We start from the raw sequence: 27,134 nt of genomic DNA, 5'->3' as shown, positions 1-27,134 counted from the left end.
ATCTTTTCTATATAAGCACAATGCCATAGGAAAGGGGATTCTCCCTGACCCCAAAAATAGTATTTTCATCTTAAATTAAGTATAAGAAGCCACTGGCCCATTCTCTAAATTCATTTTGTATGATACACAAATATGGCTGACACAGCTTGTTTAAAATAATACAAACCACTAAATATCTGATAAACAGGTTGACAGCAGGGAAGAAAAAAATGTTGTATGAGGCTTTACATGCTGTGGGTGTGACTAAGGCAAGTAATTAATACAATCCATGTAGTGATATTACGATCAGACGGGTAAATCAGATTTATACAAAAAAAGGTCTTAGCTAGAGTCCAATTTTACCAATAATTTCAAGAAACAAGCAATCACAAGGCTGTAGTATGAGGCCTAAAATTAAGGTCCAGTATTATGTGTACCCTGACATGTGAGAAAAGTCCAGAGGGTCTCAAATGGCCTAAATGCAAGTTCCCCCTATAGCTCTGCTCCCAGGGTTAAGGTCCCCCAGCCAAAAATCTCCCCTTATTTCAGGGATCAGGCACAGTTTCTGCTTATTCCTGACCATTTAGGTCATGAAGTATCTCCATTCCACACGTCAATGATCACCTAGCTTAGGAGTTATTTTCCAGGGAGTCATGTTCATAAATCCAGAGAAGCTAAGTGTGTCTACCATAAGCAGCCTAAAACAGGTTCATAACAGGAATGCTCAAAACATTCCATAGATAAGGACTTTCCTCCTAGAAAAGAATTATTTGGGAGTGGAGGGGGTGCAGTTATCAGTATCAGTTATCAGTATCAGTTATCAGTGCAAGTTACCTGCCTTCTCCCCTCGGATCATTCTCCCATTAACTGGAAGTGAAATGGAACAGAGAGCAGGTTCAATTCCTCCTTGTCCACCAAAACAAGCATGAAAGACTGAAAAGACTAATATACACTGTCTGGAGCATAAGAAAATATTACATATATATTCCAATGAGAATAAGAGTCTGAAAAAGTGTGATAATTTTTTCAAGTCTAGGTATGAAAAATCTGATACCAGTCTAATAGAAATAAAGTTAGTAAATGTTTTAAAATGAGTGATTTTTAATTTTTAAGTGATTATCCAAATAATCTGCATTGCTGGAAGGTTTAAGTGAGCATACTAAATGATTATTTTATTATATTGTTACTTTTAATTCATGAGGGCGATAACTGCCATCTTAAAATATTTACTCTTTTCTCCGTAGCTAAGCTAATTTAAATAGGTGATAATTAAGACTAACAACTCAAGAATAAAAGCTAATAAAAGAATCTCTTAGTATATATTTGCAGTGTTTTAAATTTTACTTCTTTCCTCACATTAACTGGGGATTATAAGTGAAATGCAAAACTCTAATTTTGCCTGTCATATTCTTTGCAATCACCTAACATATATAAGGATTAACTTATATGTAAAAGGTAGTGAAAATATCTCAGGAGCTGAGGTTCCCTGAGGAAATGCACTGACTGAGGTTGATAAACTTTCTATACCAAAATGCAAGAAAGCTTGAATTGTGTCATTTGCAAGCTATCCTTAAATGAGTGTATTATCATGACCAGCCCTTTAAATTTTCCTGTTGGACATGTGGGCTGTACAATACGGTTGAGATACTTTTCTTGCTGAACACCTTCTTCTAGATGTTCTCATAGTGAGAACTGTGGGCCAGTTTTTTATAGTCACTAGAATCTACAAAATAATATTTTCTGTAGGCTATCACTGTGATTATAAAAAGTCCCTGTGGGTGGAGAAGAAAAGAATTAGCCAAAGGAGAGAGGTATTAAATGACAGAGAAGGAGCAATGGTTCAGATTGTTATGAAAGATTTCTAGGTTTGCAATTAACTCACTTATGCAAGTCACATCAGCTCTGCGGATTTTGGTTTTCTCATTAGTAAAATAAGGGATTGGGTTGGGAGGTCTCCTGGGAACTTTTTAAAGTTCTTGTAGAGTATGCACAGGACTCTTCATATTAATCAAAGTACCTTATTTGTAAACCATGCTAAAGCATGGTTATTTTTCATTATTTTATTCTAATTTTCAACCAGTTATGTGTATGCTTTGTTTTAAAATGTGCATTTTTTGGAAAATAATTTTATGAAAAGAATTCTAAACTAATATTTACAATAAAAAAATCTACCCTCTCTTATTCTAAAACAGAAGTATACTGTTACTCCTAATTCAAAACTGCAAACAGGTATGATTATATGTTATGCTCTATCAATAATGTTGATTTATTTTAAATCAACATTGTTGATTTTATATGTGAACTTATAAAATTCTTGATGGTAAATTAGATTTTTGTATTAAGCAATACAATGTAAATCTAACTTTAAATCAATGTCTAAGTAAGCATTTCTCCAAAATATGAACTGGCTGTCATTTGTGACTCTCTTGTATCTAAGGAGAAACTTACTTATATTTGCCATGTTATCTCACTGAATAGACTCCATAGTAACTACCTTCCAAGTAAAAGAAATCACACTGGAAAAAAATAATTAAATGCTGATAGCATGCATCTCCATAGACATGAAAAATGAGAATGTAATTCTTTGTTTTTCATACCATAAATTTCCTTTCAACGCAAATGTCACCCTCAAATGTCAATCCAGAAATGAGACTCACCAAGTATCTGACTTTTTACTGTATAAAATGACAATAACTTATTATCTTGTAATACCTACACTTTGAATTTACATTGCCAAGTAAGTCAAAACCGTAACACAAATGATTCAGTTTATTTTTCACCATCTCAAAAATATTTTTCACCTGCTACAATAATCTTCAGTTGCTGCATTATTATCAATATGAGCCACAATTAGATATATACAGATAATCTTTCTATTACAAAGTATTCCAATTCAAGTTTGAAATACAAACTACTTTGCAAAGACTTGAAGAATATATGTTCTTGAAGCTAAGTTCCATTTCTCTTAATGGCAAGAACATTTCTGGTTATAACATACTAAATTTATTTTTTATCTACTTGCATACATAAGAACAGAGCATGTCCTTTATATATAACATACTACCCTGACAATTTTAATTATCTCTTTACTATGTGTAACTTGTATGGTATTTTCCATCTGATGATAAGTAATTTACATATTTATAATTCAAAAAGCAGCCTCATGAAATTGTGGTTTAAAATAATCTTAAATAGAAATAACATAAGGTCTTGAAACACTGAAATTGGAATAAGAAAAACTAAATTATTTGCTTTGTATGATTCTTTTGGAACATCTACTAATATAGTCAGTAAGGCAAGTCTTTCAACATTGTGTAGGCACCTACAGCACCATTCAATATGATACAACAGAACCATACCCTGTTCAACTAATGAAAGAATCTATCCAGCATCAAAGAGTAATGAATTTCCACTGAGGGTAAGTTAGGCCTGCATCATTTACATCTTGGTATTTGTTCAGTTCAGCAAACATTACTTGTATATGGTCTGATAATTGACAGGATGCCAATAATGAATATGGTGACTGTGTCTGCCCTCTCCCCCGTATCTCACACTCTGCTGTATTTTGGAATACTTTGATACATATTTCATTGGAAATATTCACACAGTGTAATGAGAGTAAAAAAAAAAAATGTGGTTCATTCTGGAAATTCAGAGTCTTCTTGTTGAAAATTGCATCTCAACTGAATCCTGGAACATAAGAGACTTGAGGAGGTGAAGAATGGAGTGGACACCATGGTTGGAGAGGATATGCTGGACAAAAGCATGTTCAAGAAGCACAGCATGTACTGGGAAATAGAAATAGTTTGTACTGATGAAGGGATAAAGAAGATGTGGTAGATATGTACAATGGAATATTACTCAGCCATCAAAAAGAATGAAATCTTGCCATTTGGAAGGACGTGAGTGGAACTAGAGTGTATTATGCTAAGCAAAAGAAGTCAGAGAAAGACAAATACCATATGATTTCACCCATATGTGGAATTTAAGAAACAAAACAGATGAACATAGGGAAAAGGAAGGAAAAATAAAATAAGATAAAAACTGAGGGGGAGACAAACCATTAGAGACTCGTTACAACAGAGAACAAACTGAGGGTTGCTGGAGGGAGGTGTGTGAGGGGATGGGGGTAACTTGGTGATGGGCATTAAGGAGGGCAGTTAATGTTATGAGCAGTGGGTGTTATGTGCAACTGATGAACCACTAAATTCTAAACCCCTGAAACTAATACTACACTATGTGTTAACTAACTACAATTTAAATAAAATCTTGAAAGAAAAAAAAAGATTAGGTCATACTGGATTAGGGTGGATCTTAAATCCAATGAGTGGTGTCTTTATAAGAGGGCCATGTGAAGATACAAACACAAACACATGAGGTAAGAAGGCCGCGTGAGGACGCAGACCCTGACACACACAGAGGGAAGAAGGCCACGTGAGGACGCAGACCCCGACACACACAGAGGGGAGAAGGCCACGTGAGGACGCAGACCCTGACACACACAGGGGAGAAGGCCACGTGAGGACGCAGACCCCGACACACACAGGGGAGAAGGCCACGTGAGGACGCAGACCCCGACACACACAGAGGGGAGAAGGCCACGTGAGGACGCAGACCCCGACACACACAGGGGAGAAGGCCACGTGAGGACGCAGACCCCGACACACACAGAGGGGAGAAGGCCACGTGAGGACGCAGACCCTGACACACACAGGGGAGAAGGCCACGTGAGGACGCAGACCCCGACACACACAGAGGGAAGAAGGCCGCGTGAGGACGCAGACCCCGACACACACAGAGGGGAGAAGGCCACGTGAGGACGCAGACCCTGACACACACAGGGGAGAAGGCCACATGAGGACGCAGACCCCGACACACACAGAGGGGAGAAGGCCACGTGAGGACGCAGACCCCGACACACACAGAGGGGAGAAGGCCACGTGAGGACGCAGACCCCGACACACACAGAGGGGAGAAGGCCACGTGAGGACGCAGACCCCGACACACACAGAGGGGAGAAGGCCACGTGAGGACGCAGACCCCGACACACACAGAGGGAAGAAGGCTGTGTAAAAGAGGAGGCAGACACTAGAATGATGCACAAACAGGTCAAAGAGCATGAAGGATTGCCAGCAACCACCGGAACTCTGGGAGACACATGAAACAGTTTCTCCCTCTGAGCCTGTAGAAGGAATCAACTCTGCTGACACCTTGATTTCAGACTCCTGCCCTCCAGAACTACAACAGAACAAATCCTGTTGTCTTACACCACACAGTTTGTAGTACTTCACTACTACAGCCCTAGAAAACAAACAAATACATCAAGACAGCACCTCTTGCCTAGCAGCATGGGAGTAGTGAGCATCAGTTTGTGGTCCCTGTAGGACAATCTCATTTGCACAGCATGAAAAGGACAAAACACTGTCCTTTTGTTTGTATTTGGTTTCTCTTGATACTTTTTCTTGCCCTAGTCTGGCACTTACTCTCCACTACGATTTGCATTGGGCTATATATCCAGGCTTTATTAATTATTCATCCAAATTGAAGACATATACAAAAATTAGTTTAGTTGTGTGTATCTTGGTTTCCCAAGGCACTGGCCTTACGTTTAAGGAGACTCTGGTTAAAAGCTAATACAGTATTTGTCATCAAAAAATGCTCATTTCAATCAGGACACTGTGCTGGGCTTGTGTAAAATGAATGTTTGAGTACTGCAGCCATAAATGATTTTTTAGAAATTATTACACTGAGACTTCTCCCTTCTGCTTCATGTAGTCCCTCTGGTACAGAGTTAGAAGATTAGCATCGGTGTTTTGGGAGGTTTACTGAGTCAGAAGATGTGGGGGCTATCACTAAGTTTTAAAAATAACAGCATGCACTTGTTTCAACTACAGGGAAAACCAAATGTAGAGGGAACAGAATAATTTAAAATGAGTTTCGATTCATTGAAATTAGAACTCATATTATCCCCAAGACAAGTCAGGAAACACAAACAGGAGAAGCCCTAAAGGCTTCAAAGTAGTGGCCTGGAACTAACCTTCTCTACCTGGAATAGAGTGAACTTTCTATTTGCAATCTTGAGAAGTACCAAACTTCTCTGATGACAAAGAGATCACGGAAGAACTGCACAAGGAAAAACGACAAACACAAGGGAAATTACAGTAGCACACACTCCAACAGAAGTAGTGCTCATACTGAGATTTCTCCCTCTCTAGTTCTTCTGGCAAACTTAGAAATAAAAGAAGCACAACCCCATTCCCTAACCTGGAACTTTAAGATAGACCTCAGATAAATCCTCTAAGGGGTTTCTAGAAAGATGAGAGAATTCATTTCTCTCTCCCATAGGAGTGATCGAAGCCTAGTTTCTCCTTGCTGGGACCCTAGCATACACAGTACTGCTAACTCTTATTAAGGCAAAATAAAAGGGTGTATCTGACTTTTCCCCCTCAAAGATTCATGATTCTTTTTCTCATTGAAAAATCAAAGTCTCTGACACAATAGTTCACTAAATGAAAAAAAAAAAAAAGAAAATAGAAGGCCATCTTCTAAGGGCCCACTCTAGCCTGAATTACAGGACAGGTAAATTTAAACCACAGTACCTTTAAGAAAGTTGTCCATCACAAATATGTTTAACACATATTTTTCTTGTTATAAATGTGTATTTTTCTTGGAAAAGACAAATACAATTTATATTCTTCAAAAATAGATAAATACAAATAATCTGATTTGGACATTAGTTAGGAAAATGGCCCAGTTAGGGATCTGGTCAAAGAAGTGACTAGTCATCAACTCTTTGACAATAAAGACTGTGTCCAGGATGATTAAATCGTTGTTCTCCAAACTAAGGGGAAAAAAATCAGAGAACACCATTTAAAAAATAAATGTTGTAGGTTCTTTAAACTATAAAAGAACATGGAAGAAAAATAATAAGCAGATGTTTTGGTTCTTCTAATCTACACCAACCAATCTGGTCGCCAGCAGTCACACTATTTAAATTCAAATTCAAGTGAATAAGAATTAAATATAATTTAAAACTTAGTTCCTCAGTTGTCTCAGCTACATTTCAAGTGCTCAACAGCCAAATGTAACTAGTGGACTACAGCAGGTCAAGGACATTTACATCTTTGTTTAAAGTTCTACTGAAGAACACTGCTCTAGAGCTATTTTTGTATCTCTTTTCCCCCTAAAATGATATTGATACTTGTATAGTTTCCAGGCCCTGCTATACAAATTACCCCAAACTTGGTGGCTTAACACAACAGCTCTAGGGCGCCTGGATGGGTCAGTTGGTTAAGTGACTGCCTTCGGCTCAGGTCATGATCCGGGAGTCCTGGGATCTAGTCCCACATCAGGCTCCCAGCTCAGAGGGGAGCCTGCTTCTCCCTCTGACCTTCTCCCCTCTCATGCTGTTTCTCTCTCTCTCTCTCTCTCAAATAAATAAGTAAAATCTTTAAAAACAACAACAAGAACAGCTCTATTCTCTCACAGTTTTGGAGGCCAGAAGTCCCAAATCAGTTTCATTAGGTTCAAATCAATGTGTCAGCAGGACCTCAATTCCTCCAGAGGCTCCAGGGAGAATCTACTCCTCTCCTCTTCCAGCTTTTGGTGGCTGCTGACATTCCTTGACTTATAAACATATCACCTGATCTCTGCTCCATGGTCACAGTGCCTCCATTTTCCTGTCTGTGAATTCTCCCTCTGCCCACCTCTCACAAGGATAGAACTCACTGTACTTAGAAGCCCCCTGGATAATGCAGGATAATCTACCCATGTCATGATCATTAACTTAATCAAACACTCTGCCTTATTAAGTAAAATTTACAGTTCCTGATATCTCCGGAGGCCATTATCCAATTTACTACAACCTACTACAATGGTATTTTTCAACTTATATTTTACATTTTATTTTATGTTGCCAATTCATCATTTACTCGTACACTGGCACATACTGGTATAATATTAATACAGTTTCTTAAAGCGTACGATTTTTCCTCCCAGAGAGGCTTATACACTTGAAAGACCTAGCTTCCTACTTAGCTTCCGGTATTTTTTTCCTTCCCATCTTGTGATTGCCAAAGTCCAGGCTAGATGGAGAAGGCCATGATAGCACGAGCTCAAAACTTTACAGATCCACTTGCAACAACTGTAGAACAACTGTAAGCCACACCTGAGTCACCCCACACTATTTGCCTTTGGGCAAGCTGCATTTGCCCTTACTGTGAATTCTAAAGTAACCCCATTGACAGTGTTGGTTTTAAAATGATTATTTTTGAAGAAAGCCATCTCAAAAATAAGATAACACATCTGGATATTATAACAAGAATAAAATAAAAGAGAGTTGGCTATAAAAACTACTCAAAACAATTACAAAATAGATAAATAAAAGACAACACAATAGAAAAATGTGCAAGATTCTTCAACAAACACTTCAAAGAAAGGGTATACAAATGAATGACAAGCATAACCTCTTTAAAAATCAGGAAAGTGTTCACTAAAACTAAAATGAGATATAATGAACACCCACCACAATGGCTAAAACTTTCAAATCAATACTAAGTGCCCCACTTTGTGAAGCAATAGGAACTCCAGTACATTGGTTGTGGGAGTCTAAATTGATACAACCACTTCAGAAAAAATTTTGTTATTATTGATAAAAATTAAACATGCATATATCCTAACTTAGTATTACCCTTTCCTAAGCTGACACCCACGAGGAATATTCATAGCAATTCTATTAAAATAGCCAAAAATAGAAACAATTCAAATGTTCATTAACATGAAATGAATTGATGATTGTAGAATATTCATACAATAGAGTAACAGTGCCAATGAAAATAATCAAATACCTTAAATAACAGTGTGGATAATTCTTACAATTATTATTTTGAAGAAAAGAAGTCAAATGGGAAATAATATATATTTTAGGATTCCCTTTTTAATAAAAATTAAAAAAAGTAAAATTAATCTATGAGGATAAAAATCAGGTTAATTTTTACCTTTAAAAAGCAGTAGTAACTGGGGGAGGGCCTGATGGGTGCTTCGGGGGTGTCAATATGATTCTTTTATTGACTTGATGATGGTCACATCATTGTTCATTTTGTTGGAGTAAAGGAGTAGAAAAATAGAAGAGTGGTAGTGAGCTCTAGCATTGTACCAGACTCAGCGGTTTTCCTTTCAGCTCTATCACTCAGGCGATGTGCCTCTGTGTGAGTTTTAACTTTCACTATTTTTATCCTAATAAATACTACTGTATTAATTGTCCCACCTTGTCTCTAATAGAATGTTTTCCTTACTCACTGTGGTATTACTAACATTCAGCATATTTCATGACACATAAAAAATGCTCAATAAGTAATTATTAATAAATTACACACATCATGGTTTCCATGAAGAGTATTACACATTTTTCATTTACTGAAAGCTGAACATGCTCCCTACAAAATCCATCATGCCGAGAAAAATATCACATTTTGTCTTGGCCTTCCCAATGTGCTGACAGTCAGAATATGTGTGAACACAGAGTTCCGTATCCAGCATACCCAGACCACATAGAGAGAACCCAAATTTATGTTAGGTCTCATTTTAGGCTTCTCCTAACAAGTTAAATCTTCCTCCTGAAGATCTACATTCTGCGGAAGAACTAAATTTCTATGCCTCTCTAATCATTATATTTCCTATAATAAAGTGATGACCAAATAAAATAAACACATATAGAATTTTTAAATGATCTCCATGGCCACTTTGTAGTAACCAGTTCAGTTTGCACATAATGTTGTCCATGAATAAATAAATATGATTAGGTCATCATGACAGCTAATATTTTCACCAATCTCTGTACCTGATTCGTACAGAGGTGAAAACTTTATATATATTTTTATTATAAACTACCAAATGTTTGGTTAATTTTAAAAAGCTTGCCAATAGGGAGCCTGGGTGGCTCAGTTGTTTAAGTGACTGCCTTCGGCTCAGGTCATGGTCCTGGAGTCCCAGGATCGAGTCCCGCGTCGGGCTCCCCGCTCAGCAGGGAGTCTGCTTCTTGCTCTGACTCTCTCCCTCTCATGCTATCACTCTCTCTCTCTCAATAAATAAATAAATATCTTTAAAAAATAAATAAAAAGCTTGCTAATAGGTCATTTGCCATCTTCTGGTTATAGTAAAGTTTTATTTTTCTGTATCTATAGGAAGGGTAGGGGAGAGTCTAATAGTAGACTTCTAGGAGGAGGGAACTATTTTACCAGAGAATTCATATTCTAAAGCCAGTATCTGCAAATCATGTATTTGCAGACTGAATCTCTACTACCTAGTGGCCTCAAAATAGCTCAACAATCTTTAAAGTAATTCTGCGTTGGCACTGCCTACTTGGAAGCAAATAAGCAAAGACAAATCTTCAGTAGATGAATCCATCATCAACTTTGGCCTGAAAGAAAGTCCACAGATGAGGTTTTAAAGAAACTAAGGTCACAGTCAAGAAGACGGAGAAGGGAAGGACAGGTAGCTAAGAAGGCTGTAAAGAAGAGGAGGAGGAGCAAAGAAGCACGTCCTGGTAAAAGTGAGCAGATGCAAGACTGTGGAGGGGCAACCCCCAAAATCCATATATTAGAATCACTAGACATATATATACAATGCATTTAAGAAATAAAAAAAAAGAGTTTAAAACATTATTAAAAGAAAAGAATCATTTTAGGTGACCAAGTCAATTTTTTAAAGGAGCAAATAAAACTTACAGACATATAAAATATCACTGACATTAAAACTTAGTCTTAGCTTTAAAACAGTAAAAAGTGAAACTGACGAGAATTGGCAGGAAGTTCTCCAGAATCTGTCACAAAGAGTCAAAATGATGGATAATACTGTAAGTTTCTAGTTTTTAAATATTGCATAAGACTTCAAGCAACTTAATTAATAAGCTTTGTCGTTTTAGTCTACTGAACAACAATCACTTTCCAAATCCTTCGCTTAAGGTATTTTTATATATGTTTTTGTGTAAAGATGTAAAATATATTTATAACATACAAATAAACTAACATGTTATTTATATATAAAAACAAGTTTATTGTCAGAGAAACCAACTAATGTTAAATAATCAAAAATAAACAACTCACTAATTACATGAAGATGACAAAATCCACCACAAATTTCAGCAGATACTCACAGTAAGAACAGCCATAGACTTCAATTCTGAGCCCAATGCGGCCTTCTCCGTTCCAGTCCAGAGGCACTATGCGCACATAGCGGGCAATAACTGGATGCTGCAAATCATGCCGAACCACACTATCAGAGTTGATATTTCCAGGAAATGCCTGGGAAAAAAGAACAGGGATTAAAAAATTAAAGAAAAATGTACTTTGGAAACAACCATGTTCCCTGTGTGTTAAGATAAATTTATATTTTCTTATCCAATGGCAGGATTTTATATTTTCTAGTATAAACAATTTGAACAAAGCTACTATACTTCCTTTATTTGAAAACAAGTTTTAAATGGAAACAGGCCAAAATTTCTATGGGTCCTTTCAAAGGTGAAAATACACATATATTAGAATGAAACACTATATTGTACCCACTGTAGTATCCAGACAATATTTAATATGAGTTCTAATATTTTGCATTTAAAGTACAGTTTTTCAGCCTCCAAGCATATCTCTTGCTTTTATTTTATTATGTTGTTAATCACCATACATTACATCTTTAGTTTTTGATGTAGCGTTCCACGATTCATTGTTTGCATATAACACCCAGTGCTCTATGCAGTATGTGCCCTCTTTAATACCCATCACCAGGCTAACCCATCTCCCCACCCCACCCCCCTCTAGAACCCTCAGTTTGTTTCTTAGAGTCCATAGTCTCTCATGGTTCGTCTCCCCCTCCGATTTCCCCCCCTTCATTTTTCCCTTCCTGCTATCTTTTTTTTTTAACATATAATGTATTATTTGTTTCAGAGGTAGAATTCACAGTACTCACCATAGCACATACCCTCCCCAATGTCTATCACCCAGCCACCCCATCCCTTCCACCCCCCACCACTCCAGCAACCCTCAGTTTATTTCCTGAGATTAAGAATTCCTCATATCAGTGAGGTCATATGATACATGTCTTTCTCTGATTGACTTATTTTGCTCAGCATAACACCCTCCAGTTCCATCCATGTCATTGCAAATGGCAAGATTTCATTCCTTTTGATGGCTGCATAATATTCCATTATATATATATATATATGTGTGTGTATATATATATATATATATATATATATATATACCACAACTTCTTTATCCATTCATCTGTTGATAGACATCTTGGCTCTTTCCACAGTTTGGCTATTGTGGACATTGCTGCTATAAACATTGGGGTGCACATACCCCTTTGGGTCCCTACATTTGTATCTTTGGGGTAAATACCCAGTAGTGCACTTGCTGGATCGGATGGTAGCTCTATTTTCAACTGTTTGAGGAACCTCCATACTGTTTTCCAGAGTGGCTGCACCAGCTTGCATTCCCACCAACAGTGTAGGAGGGTTCCACTTTCTCCACATCCCCGCCAACATCTGTCGTTTCCTGACTTGTTAATTTTAGCCATTCTGACTGGTGTGAGGTGGTATCTCACTGAGGTTTTGATTTGGATTTCTCTGATGCTGAGCAATGTTGTATCTCTTGCTTTTTAAAATTCTCCTCTACATTACCTACCCATGCCACCATTAGAAATCCGAACTTTTTCTCAACATCAGTTAGATAAAAAGAACAACTGAATACATTGTGAAAGTAGTCTTTCTAGCTTTTATTGGCATGAACACATTTACAGAATTTACGAGTTGATCAGAAATGTGTCCATTCCATATTTCTCCTTTACAGAGGATTCTGTCAAATCAAAAGAGTGATTTCCCATGAGCCTTATTTACATTGAGAAGTTCACGTTGTCAATGTTTTTTCAGCAGAGAACAAATGGATTTTCTTCAGGCATGGCTATCATTCATTCAGGAAACATTTGTAAAACATCTATACCATAATAAGTATAGAACACGATAATATGGGGGACATAAGATGTCTAAAGCCATAGACACTACACTCAAAACGATCACAATCTAATAACGGAAAATGTCGGTATAAAATTCTAATTCAAGGAAGATTTAAAGCAACAGACCATCATAATTTAGAAGATATAAGTCAAATAAATGAGAAATATGTTTGTTACATTTTAAACATCAGCTGTTTTAATTTCATACATACATTCTAGCTCTTTCTATATTAGATAACTTGAGTTTTTGTAATGTTGTATTCCATGTGACATCCTTTTTTATATGTTTATATGATCTCTTAAACACTGAAATAAAAATTTTAAGAAAACTGCCCTTCTTTAATCACAAAAAAAACACAACATAAGCACCATATTACATGGCTAATTTATTATCTTCTTGACCTGAGGCTTTGAATTTGTTTCTATATAAAAATAGAAGTTCTACCTTTAAAAAAATTATTTTGTAAACACATAAAATTGATAAGAAGCAAACAAAGACATGCTTTTGATAAAAAGTACATAGCAGCTTTGAAGCAGGAGGCTCTGGTTTACTCTCACACACACGGCACAACGCTGAATTTGTGGTTGCAAGGTTTGTTACCTGATGGGCACTCTTCGGTCACACTCCAGCCTCCAAAACACAAAATGTGCAATGTAAGACCTAATAATACAGGGCTCAGACTGAAATATTTCCTCAGGATTAAAACTATTTTGTATAACATTTAGATGTCCCAATGCAATATTAAAAGAAACTACAAAAGTGCATGATACAGGTAATAATTTCAGTAATATTTGGAGCTCTAGGAAAACTATGCAATCAGAAAAAAGAGACAGACTTCAGCTGGACAGGAGGGCATAACGGTGTCTGGGAGATGGAGACAGAGATGATGGAGGAGGACACAGCAGAGAACAGGTTATTCCTGGCACAGAGAAGGAACTCAGGTCTAGGGCTTAAGACACCCAGGGCTTAGACGTAGTTATGCTGAAATTTCATTCTGAAGAGGTACTTCTCTAGGTCTCATTATTTTTTCATTCTTTCTCCCCATGTCTTTCTCCAAAAAAAGGCTTGGCTAACTTACTTGTACAATCCATTTTAGATCTAATATTGTGGACTCTCCAAAAACATGAACATTTTTTACATTCAAAATTAGGTATTAGGAGATATAAGTCTGACTGGAAGGAAGCGTGCATATTGGAAAATCATGGTTGTTTTAGCAAGGTCTGTCTAATTATGGACAAAAGAATCTAGCATGCATTTTCTAAAAGAAATGACAGAATTAGAGCCACATTCAGGAGATCGTGGGTGGTGGAAGATTGTATTGGGGGTAAAAAGACTAGCAACAAGGAATTAAGGGTCAATGCCAATGTGGTAGTAAGGGGAAATAAGAAAAAAGAAAGATGGATATGATATTTCAAAAGAAAAATTAGTAACATTTTGAAAGAAGGGGACAGGAGAAAAGATATAAACTAACCTATCCCAAGGTATTAACATCTAGGCATTAATGACAGAAAAAAGGGGGATAAAATGGTACGTATCTATTCTTCCCCTCCTAAGCAACCTCTTCTTTTCCTCTAACAGCATCTACATTTTCTTTAAAATGTTACCCATTGCCCACTCTTAACCCACCAGAATCAAGACAGGAAAATCCCACACTATAGCCCCAGGGGTAGGCACCTAACGTAATGAGACTTAACTTTAGTACTTGTACTGGAATGATTAATTCATACATTCATTCACTGGGGAAATAGCTAAGAGCCTCTATGCACAATATATTCAAATCACTGGGGTTACAGGAGTAAACAATACAGAGTTTCAGTTTTCATGGCATTTATGTATTAAAGTACATAGTGGGGCAGCTAATAAATAATAAATATTTAATGAATATGTGTGTGTACATATATTACTGACACCATGTTACATAATATATATATGTTCTTCCATATTAAATTACATATATAGTATACACATACTGAGCATACTTTGCATGTTTGGGGATAGTAAGGAAGCCAGTGGTTTTGGAACATAGTGAAGAAAGGAAGAACAGGGTAGAAGATGTTGGAGAGATGGAGGCCAGAGGGCCTGTAAACCATGACCATGTTGTAGATTTCATTTTAAGTGTACCAGAAGAAAATCCATTGGAGAGTTTTAAGCAAAAAAATTACACATCTTACCATTGTTAAGACCAGGGCCACTAACACCCCCTCCCTGTATACAGTGAAGTTCCTAGGAAAACAGAAGACAACAGCATAATATAAATTACAGAATCGTATTGGGTAGAATGATCTGGTGACCAGTGTTCCCGAGGGGTGGGGTGCTGCAGGGAGAAGTGAAGAAGAGTGGTGCAGAGGTGAGTCAGGAAGAGAAGAGACAGGAAATTTACTACCACCTGGATCCCAAATGCACCACATGTGAGGACAGAAAACAAAACAGAACCCAGAACTACCAGGAATGAGGCTCTCCTTCCACTAAGCTCCTGCTAGTCATTCTGCTATTATAAAGGGATGGATGTCAGAAAAAGACAAAGTAGGCACATCTGCAGAAACATGATTCCAGCATCTAAATGCAGAAGATGCTGAAGAAAACCTCTGGGCTTTTTGATTATTTGCCTTGTTTCCTCATTTTTTGATTTTTTTAAGCAACTGAATAAATACATACAAACACAAAGATATCTGAATGGAAAGATAATTAGTGAAGATTTAGATACATTGCATTTGAGATTTCACCATCACACTGAAAGGTCACATCGAGATTTTGAGATGTTTAAAGTAGTTGTGTTTTATTGAAGTTGAGCTTCGCAGAGAGGGCACATGTATTATTTATGAACAAATGCATGTCATATGGTATTTTCCTCAGTGTTCACAGCATCAATAAATTGTGTGTTTTGTACTTTTCATTTCCAAGCATACAGAGATTTTTATTTTAATTGAAGTTTATTTTATTTTAATTGAAGTTTAAAACATTTCAAAAGAAGAGTGTAGGTGTTACCAATCACTGCCTTGAATATAAAGGCATAAATATACATGAAATGTCTTCCTTTATACGGCAGTATTTGGAAAGCTTAAATACAGAAAGAGGTGCAACCACTGATTTAATAAAAACAACATCTAATATTTATATATAATTTTATTATTTAAAGAGTCCTAGTACATGCTGTATTGTTTGTGCCTCATAAAAACTCTCAAGTTTGGTAGGGATGCACTTTTTTCAAATCCGGAAACTCAGTCTCAGAGAACTTACTGGATGTCAAATAGCTTAGTAAGGGCAAGCTGGGCAAAGTAACAAGCTTGGCAGGCATCCCCACACTGACTTTTGTTTGAGAATAAAATTTTCAGTTGGGAATAAAGGTTCTTCTTTTTAGGCACAACACATTTTATTTTTGATATTTGATACTGCATATTTGAATATCAAATTTAAAGTTTGATAATTTTTATCATACCACATTCTGGATGTACATTTGATTTCTGGCTCATTTATTATACAGTATATTTGCCTGCACACTCTTATTTCTCTCTTCAATTTTATTTCCACAAACTGACAAAATTAGTATTTTCTTTTCTTACACATTTTCCCCAAAACATGCTCCCATTTTGGTCATTAGCAAAAGCTCCTCTGCAGTTTTTAACAGAAATAATTAAAAAGTTTGAATGACATTGTTTACTAAAAGGAAAGAAAGTCTGGTCCACTCCAGTGCATATCTTACATTAGTAGCAATGAGTACACTGCTATAGGTCTTGAAAAGAAGCTTTTCTTTTCACATAATTTGACTCATTCACGTCCAATTGTGGTTTTTCAGATAGATGTGAAAAGAAAGAATAAACGGTAAAACATTCAGCTGATATTCACAAAATCTTTAAGAACTGGAAATCTGCATGAAAAATTGAAAAATTAAAATGAATTTAAATCTTTCTTGAAACAACAGGCTTTTAAATTCAACCTTCATTTCGGAAAATGTCACACAATAATATGTTTTGTGGATACATGAAAACAACCGACAAATTCATCATGGTTAAGACTGAAAAATCAATCATAGAAGCTTGTGAATTATATGTCATTGCTATTAAATCTCCTCTACTGGCTGTGACTTGTATATATGCTTAGAAGGATAGGGTTTTGGGGTTTTTGTTTGTTTTTATTTGTTTATTTGTAACTAACATATAGTATTTATGTAACTCAGAAGGCTTTAAGTTTAGTAAAGCTAAGGGCAATATAACTTGAAACCTGTGCTGCTACTTGAGAGTAAATTACCTATAAATTACTAAACTTTATAGCAGAGGTGGTGGGGGCAGGGGTGAAACAGGTGATAGGGATTAAGGAGGGCAATGGTCATGATGAGCACCCTGAGGCCTACAGAATTACTGAATCACTATATTGTACAACACCTTAAACTAATATAACACTGTGTTAACTGGAACTAAAAGAAAAACTTTAAAATAAAATAAAATAAACTACAGCAAAGAGAATTTTTTTATGATTTATTTATTTGTCAGAGAGAGAGTGAGACAGAGAGCACAAGCAGGGGAGCGGCAGCCAGAGGGAGAAGCTGGCTCCCCACTGAGCAAGGAGCCCAACGCAAGGACTCGATCCCAGGACCCTGGGATCATGACCTGAGCAGAAGGCAGACGCTTAACCAACTAAGCCACCAGGTGTCCCAAGAGTTAGAATTTTTAAAAAACAAATTGTGAATTACTCAGAATGCCAATTTTATAATCTAAATATCGCTAAAGTTTTAATAACTAAAAATTTCCCACCATGTGGCGCTAAACATTTATTCTAGCTGAAACAAGAGTTCAGATGTCCTAACACAGGAAAGGCACATCTTTTCTGTAAAATACCAGTTACTATATTACGCTTAGCAGGCCGCATACCTCTCAGTCCCATATCCTTTTTATTTTAACAACACTTGAAAAATGTAAAAACCATCATAGCTCACAGACTTTAAAAGAACAGAGACCAAAGTTAGCCCACAGGCTATAGCTTGCCAACCCTAGGTCTAAGAGAATCTTTCAAATTGATAAATCCTCCCCTCAACTCCAAAAGGATGCAAAAGTCTAAAATCACTGAAAAACTTTTCAGCCACTTAGCACTTAAAAACCAACAAACTTTGGGAAAGCATTCTGTCATCCCTTGAAGCACAGAATTTATCAGACAGGAGGAAAATATATAGGGATTTAGAAGTATGCTGTGGGTGAGGAATGAACTAACATTTCCCTCAAATTCACTATTACGGGGTCTGAAGTGTAACTTATAAAGTATTTTATGAAGAAAATAAATATATTTGGTCCTCACTAAAACCTCACCTTTCAAGAAACCTAAAATAAGGGATCACGAGCTTCTATAGCAAATGAGTGAGAATGTACATCTTAGGGCAAAGGTTTTGCTTAAGACTGAAAAAAATGTGTGTCTGAAACACACAGCTATTGTGTAAGTGAGCCTAGGAGGATTTCTTAGTGCTACTGACAAGTCTCCTAGGTGGGAAATTATGTGAGAAAAAAAACAACACATGAATATTTCCTAATGTGAGAGATCTTAATTTCCTGGGTGGCTCAGTTGGTTAAGCGACTGCCCTCGGCTCAGGTCATGATCCTGGAGTCCCAGGATCAAGTCCCACACTGGGCTCCCTGCTCGGCGGGGGGTCTGCTTCTCCCTCTGACCCTCTTCCCTCTCGTGCTCTCTCTCAAATAAATAAATAAAATCTTTAAAATATATATATATATAATATCTCTGCTGCAACAGAAACACATATTGATTTTTTTCCTTAAGTTGATGTCATAAATCTGTGATCACTATAGTCACTTTTCTTTAAGTAGAATTTTATTTCTTGCTGGATTTTAAATTTTATATTCCCCATGCTAACAATTTATATCAAAATATAGATATAGATCTTCCACATCAAATAGCCTTGATGTGAGTCTCCAGGCCTGTTACACTGCCATGCTGAGGTAGGAAGAAAAAAACTACTTTCATAAAATACTGCATCTGCTACACTCCAGATCTGGCTTTGTCACCTGAACTTTCTTGTTATCATTTTTATCTAGCTGTACAAAACATGTCTGGCAAGACTCAGCTCAGATAGCACTTCCTGAAGTTAAGGATAGTCCTTGACCGTCACTCTTCAATCCCCCAGTATTCTGCAGGGGTCCTCATAACATCCTGTACTTATTCTCTTCACTCAACTGAAATTACTTCATTGTGTATTTAATCATCCACCTAATGACTATTTCAGAAATATTTAAGCCAGCTTTGAAGTCTCTGGTCCACCACTATATCTGATGCCCCTACACAATGGTTGGTGTTCAATGAGTTATCCATTTACTGCCTGATTAAATGAATGAATAAAAATGAGCATTCCCTAATTCCCACCTGTTTACATTTCATAGCTGTTGTTATTTCTGGATGTACCAAAGCCTGTTCAGTAACTATTCATAGTAAATAAACCACATTTGAGAATATCCTACAGAAGAAAAAGAAAAAGCATGCTAGTCTGATTCAAGACCCTAGGCAAATCAATAGAGTTTTCCCAGAGGTATGGGGATATCATTATAAGTATGTAAAGTGTCCAGGAGTCACAGAGTTCATGCAGAAAAAAAGGAAATGATCATGCACAAATCCTGTCAAAATCAGGGGATGCTAGGAGAAATATGAAAATTAACACATACCCGCCCACATCAAATCTCAGATGTTCACACAAGTAATTCACTTGAACTCTGCTAAAAACATACTCTTTTTGGATTATAAAACCACTGCAACATGTTGTGCGGCAAATGCCAAAACATTCTCTTTATATGTGAGCAGTAATATTTTCTCCGGGCATTTCTGCTCTTGACTCAATTAGAGAGGTCTTACCTTTTTCATTTTGCCAAAGTTAAAACAAAGTGTAGAAGTACTTTACTAGAAGAACCATTAATTAATTAAGAATCATGGTGTAAAAACAATAATATAACTTAGAAAAACAAAGGTAACATAAGGTAAAATATTTTAAAATCTAGTTCTTTAATTTCTCTCTATTTCTTATGGAGATCACAGAATGATGGTATTCTATACCATCCTTTGTGCTAAACTGCTTTCAGCCTACCCAAATGACTGTCCTTTTTGATGGCTTAATTGTCTCCCATAGTTTATTCCTGAGATACTGGCTCCCTCTCTCCCTCTTGTCTTATCTTTCCTTTCTTCCTTCTTCCTTTCCTTCTCCACTCCTTCTCTCCTTCCCTCCAGTGGTTTAATGTAACACATAATTCTTTCTTGCTTACACTGCAATTCAGTATGAATGGATGGGAGCAGAGGGCGTGGCTCCACCTCGTCATTCAGAGACCCATCATCAACATCTGGTTGTCAAGGCCACCACAGAAACAAAAGAGAAAGCATGGAGGAATATACAGGTGGGGTTAGGACCAGATTTAGAAGCAGAGGATATCACTTCTGCACACATTCCACTGGTCATGTTTCCTACTGGCCTTACTAAACCTTTGTGTGGAAGAGACTAGAAAATATAACACACACACACACACACACACACACACAAAGAAAATATAACACAAAAGCAGGACAGCTTTGATAAATGCATAACAATGTCACCACCACATAGGTGTTACATGATGTTCATGCATTTCTGAAATTTTATGTTTACCTATATCATAGCACTTATTACACTGAATAGTAAAATTGTATATGATCATTTGTTGGTCTCCCGATAAACTACAAACTATGTAGGCACTGATAAGGCTTTTTTTTTAAATTGAGGTATAATTTACAAAGGTAAATTGCAAAGATCTAAGTAAAGACTTTGATCAGTTTTGAGAAATGCATTCACCCAGGCAATCCCCTCCCCATCAAAATATAAAACATTTCTATTAACCCAGAATCCTCTCTGTTGGTGTCCACAGTGAACACCCACCTTAGTTAACAGCACTCCCAACCCTAATGGAAACACTTTTCCAATTTCCATCACCAGAGGTTAATTTTGCCTTTTCTTGAACTTCTTATTAAGGTGATCAAACTCACTTTCACTCAGAATAACATTAAGATTCTACCATGCTTTTGTATGTTATCCATGTTTTATTTCTTTTTATTGCTGAGTAGTATTTTATTGTATAAATATACCAGTTTATTTAGCCAGGTTTCTGTTAAGAGACTCCAGGGCAGTTCCCAGTTTTTTACTCTTATGAATCAAACTGCTGTGAGCATCTGTATAAAATGCATAGGGGGAGAATTTCTGACTCACAAAGTAGATACATGCTTAGATTTTTAAGAAATTACCAAACTTTTTCTTCGCGTTTATAACATCAGACATGTAGTTTAAATTCCATCAGAGAAATCTCTTCTGTATATTCCTTTTTCTCCTCTCTACTGTATATTCCATATAACTTAAATTCATTATTTTATGCATCTATATTAATTTTTCTCTCCAAACTTCCCCTAAATTTTGTCTTCATCCTACATGTCAAGCCATAAAGGAGGATGAAAATAGATAAATGCTACCGGTTGTCTTTTTTGTTTTTTTTTTTTGTCAATATTTGGAATAAATACACGAAATAAGAAAAACAAACCAATGTTATCAAGCTTAACAATGTTCAAATAGAGCATAACTGACAGAAGTCTGGAGACAGAAATGTCTGAAAGAATGCAGAAGAAAGATACAATGGATAAAATCCATGTCCTTCATGTAATGAGTCAGGAGACATTTCCAAAGCTCCTTCGAACCGCAAACCCACTTACTAGTATTAGAACCAACAAAATTAACAAAGAGATAATTTAAAATATTTGACATTATTTCTAAAAGCAGGCCAGATATCAGGAAAAGTTAGCTAACTACAAATTGATCTATCAAGAAGTCAGTAGTCAATAGGTAATTTCTAAGTAGAGAAGTGAACAAAATGCTATGTGAGTATACAGGGAGAATAGAACCAGAGAAGATACTGGGATGGAAACTTTTGCTATTTAAATGAAATTCCTTTTGTAATATTTGATTTAAAATATTTATCCATATACTACTACTTTGACAAAGACAAACCACAGTATTTTTCTGGGTTGTATCTAAAACTTTGGCTTTAAGATTCCTGGCATACTATACAGATGGAGACACAATCAGGTGTGAGGTTCATCTTGTCTGTAAAAATAAAATCTAACTAGCTGCTTAAAGAAGCATTAAGATTCCTGGTACTGAGCCCAGAAAGAAATTTCTCAAATGAGTCCTCTTGTAAAAGGAATCATCCTATACAATAAACAAAGTGTTCAGTGACATCTGTATAAGAAGATAACAACAAATCTCATAGGAGGTTTCTTACAGTTTCCTTCAATGTAGCCCCATGGAAAAATGCCAAAACACAATTCAGTAAACAAAATTTTACAATGGTTATCAAGACTTTCAATGCAGGTATTCAGCTCTCTGCTGACTGGCTTAACCTAGAAATAGTTCAGAGTATCTAGAGGAATGAATGGATGGCTTTGCCTTCAGATTATCCTCTGTAAATACTGCTTTTCTCAGGTATTTGATGTTAAAATGGCAATGAATTTGAAAATATACTTGGAAGTACCCAGAGTATCTCTCTTTCTAAATGTGGAACCAAATGTTTTCATAAACATGAGATCAAGTATTATTCAGGGTGAAGACCAGTATTAGCAAAGTAAATTACAATGTAGGAAACAAAGGCAAAAGAAAAAAATTAAATTTCCTTACTTCTACAGCCTCTTGACCAAGTCCCTGAAACTATTATTCCGCCCCCCCAGGATCCTGTGTCTTTTTTTTTTTTTTAAAGAGTTTACTTACCTATTTGACAGAGAGAGAGAGAACAAGTAGGCAGAGAGGCAGGCAGAGGGAGAGGGAGAAGCAGGCTCCCTGCTCAGCAGGGAGCCCGATGCGGGACTTGATCCCAGGACCCTGGGATCATGACCTGAGCCGAAGGCAGCCGCTTAACCGGCTGAGCCACCCAGGTGCCCCTGTGTCTTCAACATATAAAAATTCTTTTGTAAACTACCTTTAACTCTACACCCCCCCCCCAACATACATGCTAGGAATCATCCTCCAAGCATATGGCCCACTGATACACATCAGAAGGGTCTCATGCCTAGTATTTTTTTTTTTCATGCCTAGTATTTTATTAGACTGTAATAAATGACCTTTTCCCAACAATAGCTAGCCCCCTCAAGGTCCTGGAAACCTTGCTTCCAAAATTCCTTAGAGACTTAGGCTATCTCCCTAACCCCCTCCCAACCTGAAAGTATATAATCAGTCACCTGTCACAACCCCAGTGCAGCTCCTTCTGCCCACAGACCCTGTTCCTGTGCTTTAAATAAAAACACCTTTTTGCACTGAAGATGTCTCAAGAATTCTTCCTTGGCCGTTAGCTGTGAACCCCAACATTTCCTACATCATGAGAACATTTGCCATCTTAACATTTGTTGCTTGTTAGTGCTGGAAAGTCCCATTCCAGTATCACCTGCCCAGTGTCACGGATTATCACCTCCTGGTAACTGGAGACATCTCATAATTTTGTGGGAGACCAAAGATACCATTTTAACCACACCATCCTTACTGCCTGTGCAGCAAAGGTCTTTTCTTTCTTAGACTAATTTTGGGAGTAAACTTCTGGATCATGGGGGTGTACCACCTATGCCCTCTTTTTTTGGTCAGAGAGAGAGCCTCTTTTTTTGGTCAGAGAGAGAGAGCACAAACAGGGGAAACAGCGGGCAGAGGGAGAAGCAGGCTCCCTGCTGAGCAAGGAGCATAATGTGATTAGGGGCTCAATCCCAGGACCCTGGGACCATGACCTGAGCCAAAGGCAGACAGTTAACCGAATGAGCCACCCAGGCATCCCAACCTATGTCCTCTTTGGATGCATCTTACATCTTTGGTTAAGCCATTAAGGCTTACTGGTTTTGAGTCACTATTAGACCTACTCGTCCATGGCCAGATGACTGATCCTTTAAATTAACTATGTTTGAAAGAAAAATGAACTTTACAAAGAGCTCTCAATTGTCTTATTGGTATAATGGCTAGTCTTAGGGACTCCCTTGACCAAATAAAATCACAGAAATTAGATTTAAATCAAAATAAATGCCCATATGTAATGTAAATTTCCTTTAAAGTCTGACCTCATTTGTCTGTTTTAACTTAGCTTTTCCTATTATTTACCTGGAGCACTCAGGCCTAACCTCTATGTTCAAAGTATACAGGTTACTCCTGTAAATGTTGAAAGCCAGGAAATAAATTTAACTAAAGCACGTGAGAATGGCTATAGGCTTGCTTTGCTCCTACCTTCCAGGGATAGATAATACCAACTTCAGGCATTCTTGCGAGATGTCCTTTGAGGTGTTATCCTAGACCCCCCACTGCAAAAGAATTTGTGTCTCCTGAATGGAAGCAAAATCTCTTAAATTATAAAGACCTTTTACCTCCACTTTGAAAAGATCCTACCAATTTTAGAGATTAAAAAGACTAATGACCATTCACAAAACCCCTTCACAAGGAACAGAACCAGAAAGTTCTCCTAGACACTCCTACAAATGATCTGTGAAGGGCCAATATTCAAGGACTGGTAGAAGCTAATGTGGGGATCAAAGGCAGAAGGAAATGTAGATAAAATTAAATTTCCTTATAACCAGCGGCCCATGGACAAATACTTAAGGCAGGCAGAATAAAACCTCCCAACTGTCTTAATGTTAATGCTTTGCTAGAAGGAAAAACCCTAGCTTGACAATAGCTAGGCCTCCAGGATCCTATGAGTCTTCTTCAGCATATGAAAGTCCTTTTGAAAAACTTCTCTTGTCTTTACCACCCTCAACTCCCTGTAGTGTATAATCAGTCGCTCCTCACAATCCAGGGCAGCCCTTTCTGCCCATGGGTCCTATCCCCGTGCTATAATAAAACACCTTTTTGCACCAAAGATGTCTCAAGAATTCTTTCTTAGCTGTCAGCTCCAAACCCCAACACTTCCACATCAGAAACCAAGTTTGAATTATGTACCCAAAAGAAGGTTTTTGTTAAAATGCTTTATACAGGTTTTACAAAGATAAAAATATTTTAATTACATTTTAGTTAAAAATCTCCCTAATATAAAGAAGCATAGTTAAAAAGGCAGGTCAAACACCTGATATTGAGGCTGTAATCTTGTTCTTCTGAGAATTAAAAACAACTCTGTTTTACAAATCTTTAGAAAACCAGAAATGCAACCCTAAAGCCAGTCAAAGCCTGCCTATCTTTATCAATCCCCAAACCCTGCCTACTCCTCTTACAGTGTTTCTGCATATTGGAAAAGATCAAGCTACTGGAACAAAACTGTACTGTACTTAGGAGAAAGAAAGGTGAATTTTAAATTGCAGTTACCCTGAAACTCTGGGGGAAAATTTTTTTGGCATTTTTTTCTGTACCTTGAAATGATAAATCTTATGTCTTTAAAATGTAAACACAGCCCACAATTGCCTGAAACTGAAGAAATAAAAGGGGAAAAAACTTTTTCGTTTTTTAAAGATTTTATTTATTTATCTGAGATAGAGAGTGAGAGCCAGGAGGCAGAGGGAGAGGGAGAAGCAGACCCCCGACTAAGCAGGGAGCCCCACCCACGTGGGGCTTGATCACAGGACCCTGGATCACGAGGGAGCCAAAGGCAGACGTCCAACCAACTGAACCACCCAGGCGCCCCAGGAAAAGACTTTTTTAAAAAAGTACAAACTGCTAGAATGACTTCTGTGCCCAGACTCTAACACCTTTCATAACAGATATGCGCCAAATCTTCATCATGAGGAAAACTTGGATACCTTCTCTCTGCCTTTGTCACGTAAATTTCTACCCTCATCTTCTTTAGGACCTAAGAGCAGGTCTTTGAAATAGAATTGGGGAGAACTTTAGGGGGAAGTTTTTCACACCACACACACACACACACACACACACACACACACTCACACACACTAGGGAGGTATTTGGGAATTAGGCCAGTAATGTCATTTCCACAAACAGAACAAAAGCTAGAAGATTGTTTGCATCTTGTCTGTGTTTGCATCTTGTCTGTGTATGTGTAACCATGCATGTTATAAATGTGAGATACTTTCCTACCTCCAGATGGTATTGCTAAAATTGATTTGTAAAAGCACTCTAGTTGGTTTAAAGCAAGTGCTTACAGGAACTGGGCATTCCAAAACTCTGAAAGATAGAAACTAACCCAAAAGTTTTTTCAAGTTCACATGATCTGGGAAAATAGTTGATACTAAAGCTAATTTAAGGTTGCTGGTTTAATTAAAATAAAACTGTACAGTTATGCATTAATGTAAGACTTTTATTTTACCAGTGTTCAATGAAGGTCCAATGGGTTGTCTCTGTTGTCAAAGTTTGTTCAAAAAAAAAAAAATTAAAAATTAGAATGGTTGACTTTGTCTAATGCATTAAGTTTTGTGCATCTAGACATGACTGTCAAGAAAAAGTAAATTAAATCGTTATAAATAAGATTGAAAGATTTATAGGGAAATTTCTGGGTGGCTTGCAAAATGTTTGGTAATCTGAAATTTTGGAGTTTTGTTTAGTTAGATGATGAGCTAATAAATTTGTTAAATATCATTTCCAAATAAGATAAAGAAAATATTAAGCACTAAGCACAGGTTTATCTACTTCTGTCTTATTGCAGAGAAACTAAAGATAAGTATGGGTCTGTAAACCTGGTTTGTGATTTATTATTTTTTTAATATTTTATTTATTTATCTGACACAGAGAGAGAGCACAAGCAGGGGAAGCAGCAGGTAGAGGGTGAGGGAGAAGCAGACTCCCCACCAAGAAGGGAGCCTGATGCAGGGCTCAATCTCAGGACCCCAGGATCATGACCTGAGCCAAAGGCAGACGCTTAACCAACTGAGCCACCCACATGCCCCGATTTATTATTTTTTTAAGATTTTATTTTTAAGTAATCTCTACACCCAACATGGGGCTCAAACTCACAACCCTGAGATCAAGAGTCACTTGCTCTACCAACTGAGCCAGCCAGGCGCCCCAGGTTTGTGCTTTATTTTAAAAAATTGGTACTATGAAAAACGTGTTTCTAGAATCATAAAATGTATTCATAAATTTGCTAATCTAAAAAAGTACTGGTATGATACACTGCTCACAATTGCTTAGTTTGCACTAGAAACTAAGGTTTCTAAGAGTTAAAAATTCTAATAAATGTAATTA

General features: G+C 37.0%; 1 protein-coding gene across 2 annotated transcripts in view; it reads right to left on the bottom strand.

Annotated features, from left to right (window-relative positions):
• CNTNAP2 (contactin associated protein 2) overlaps positions 1–27,134 on the bottom strand; it is a 2,031,041-nt gene that overhangs the window by 1,135,338 nt on the left and 868,569 nt on the right. For both annotated transcript variants that reach the window (XM_027574309.2, XM_027574310.1), the window contains exon 4: positions 11,132–11,279. In XM_027574309.2, the coding sequence (XP_027430110.1) occupies positions 11,132–11,279 (148 nt within the window). The remainder of the gene's footprint in view (positions 1–11,131; positions 11,280–27,134) is intronic.

Source organism: Zalophus californianus, chromosome 12 (assembly GCF_009762305.2).
Source record: "Zalophus californianus isolate mZalCal1 chromosome 12, mZalCal1.pri.v2, whole genome shotgun sequence".
NCBI classification, from domain to species: Eukaryota; Metazoa; Chordata; class Mammalia; order Carnivora; family Otariidae; genus Zalophus; species Zalophus californianus.
The sequence above is the reverse complement of the archived record's forward strand: the minus strand, read 5'-3'. Positions and strand labels throughout refer to the sequence as shown.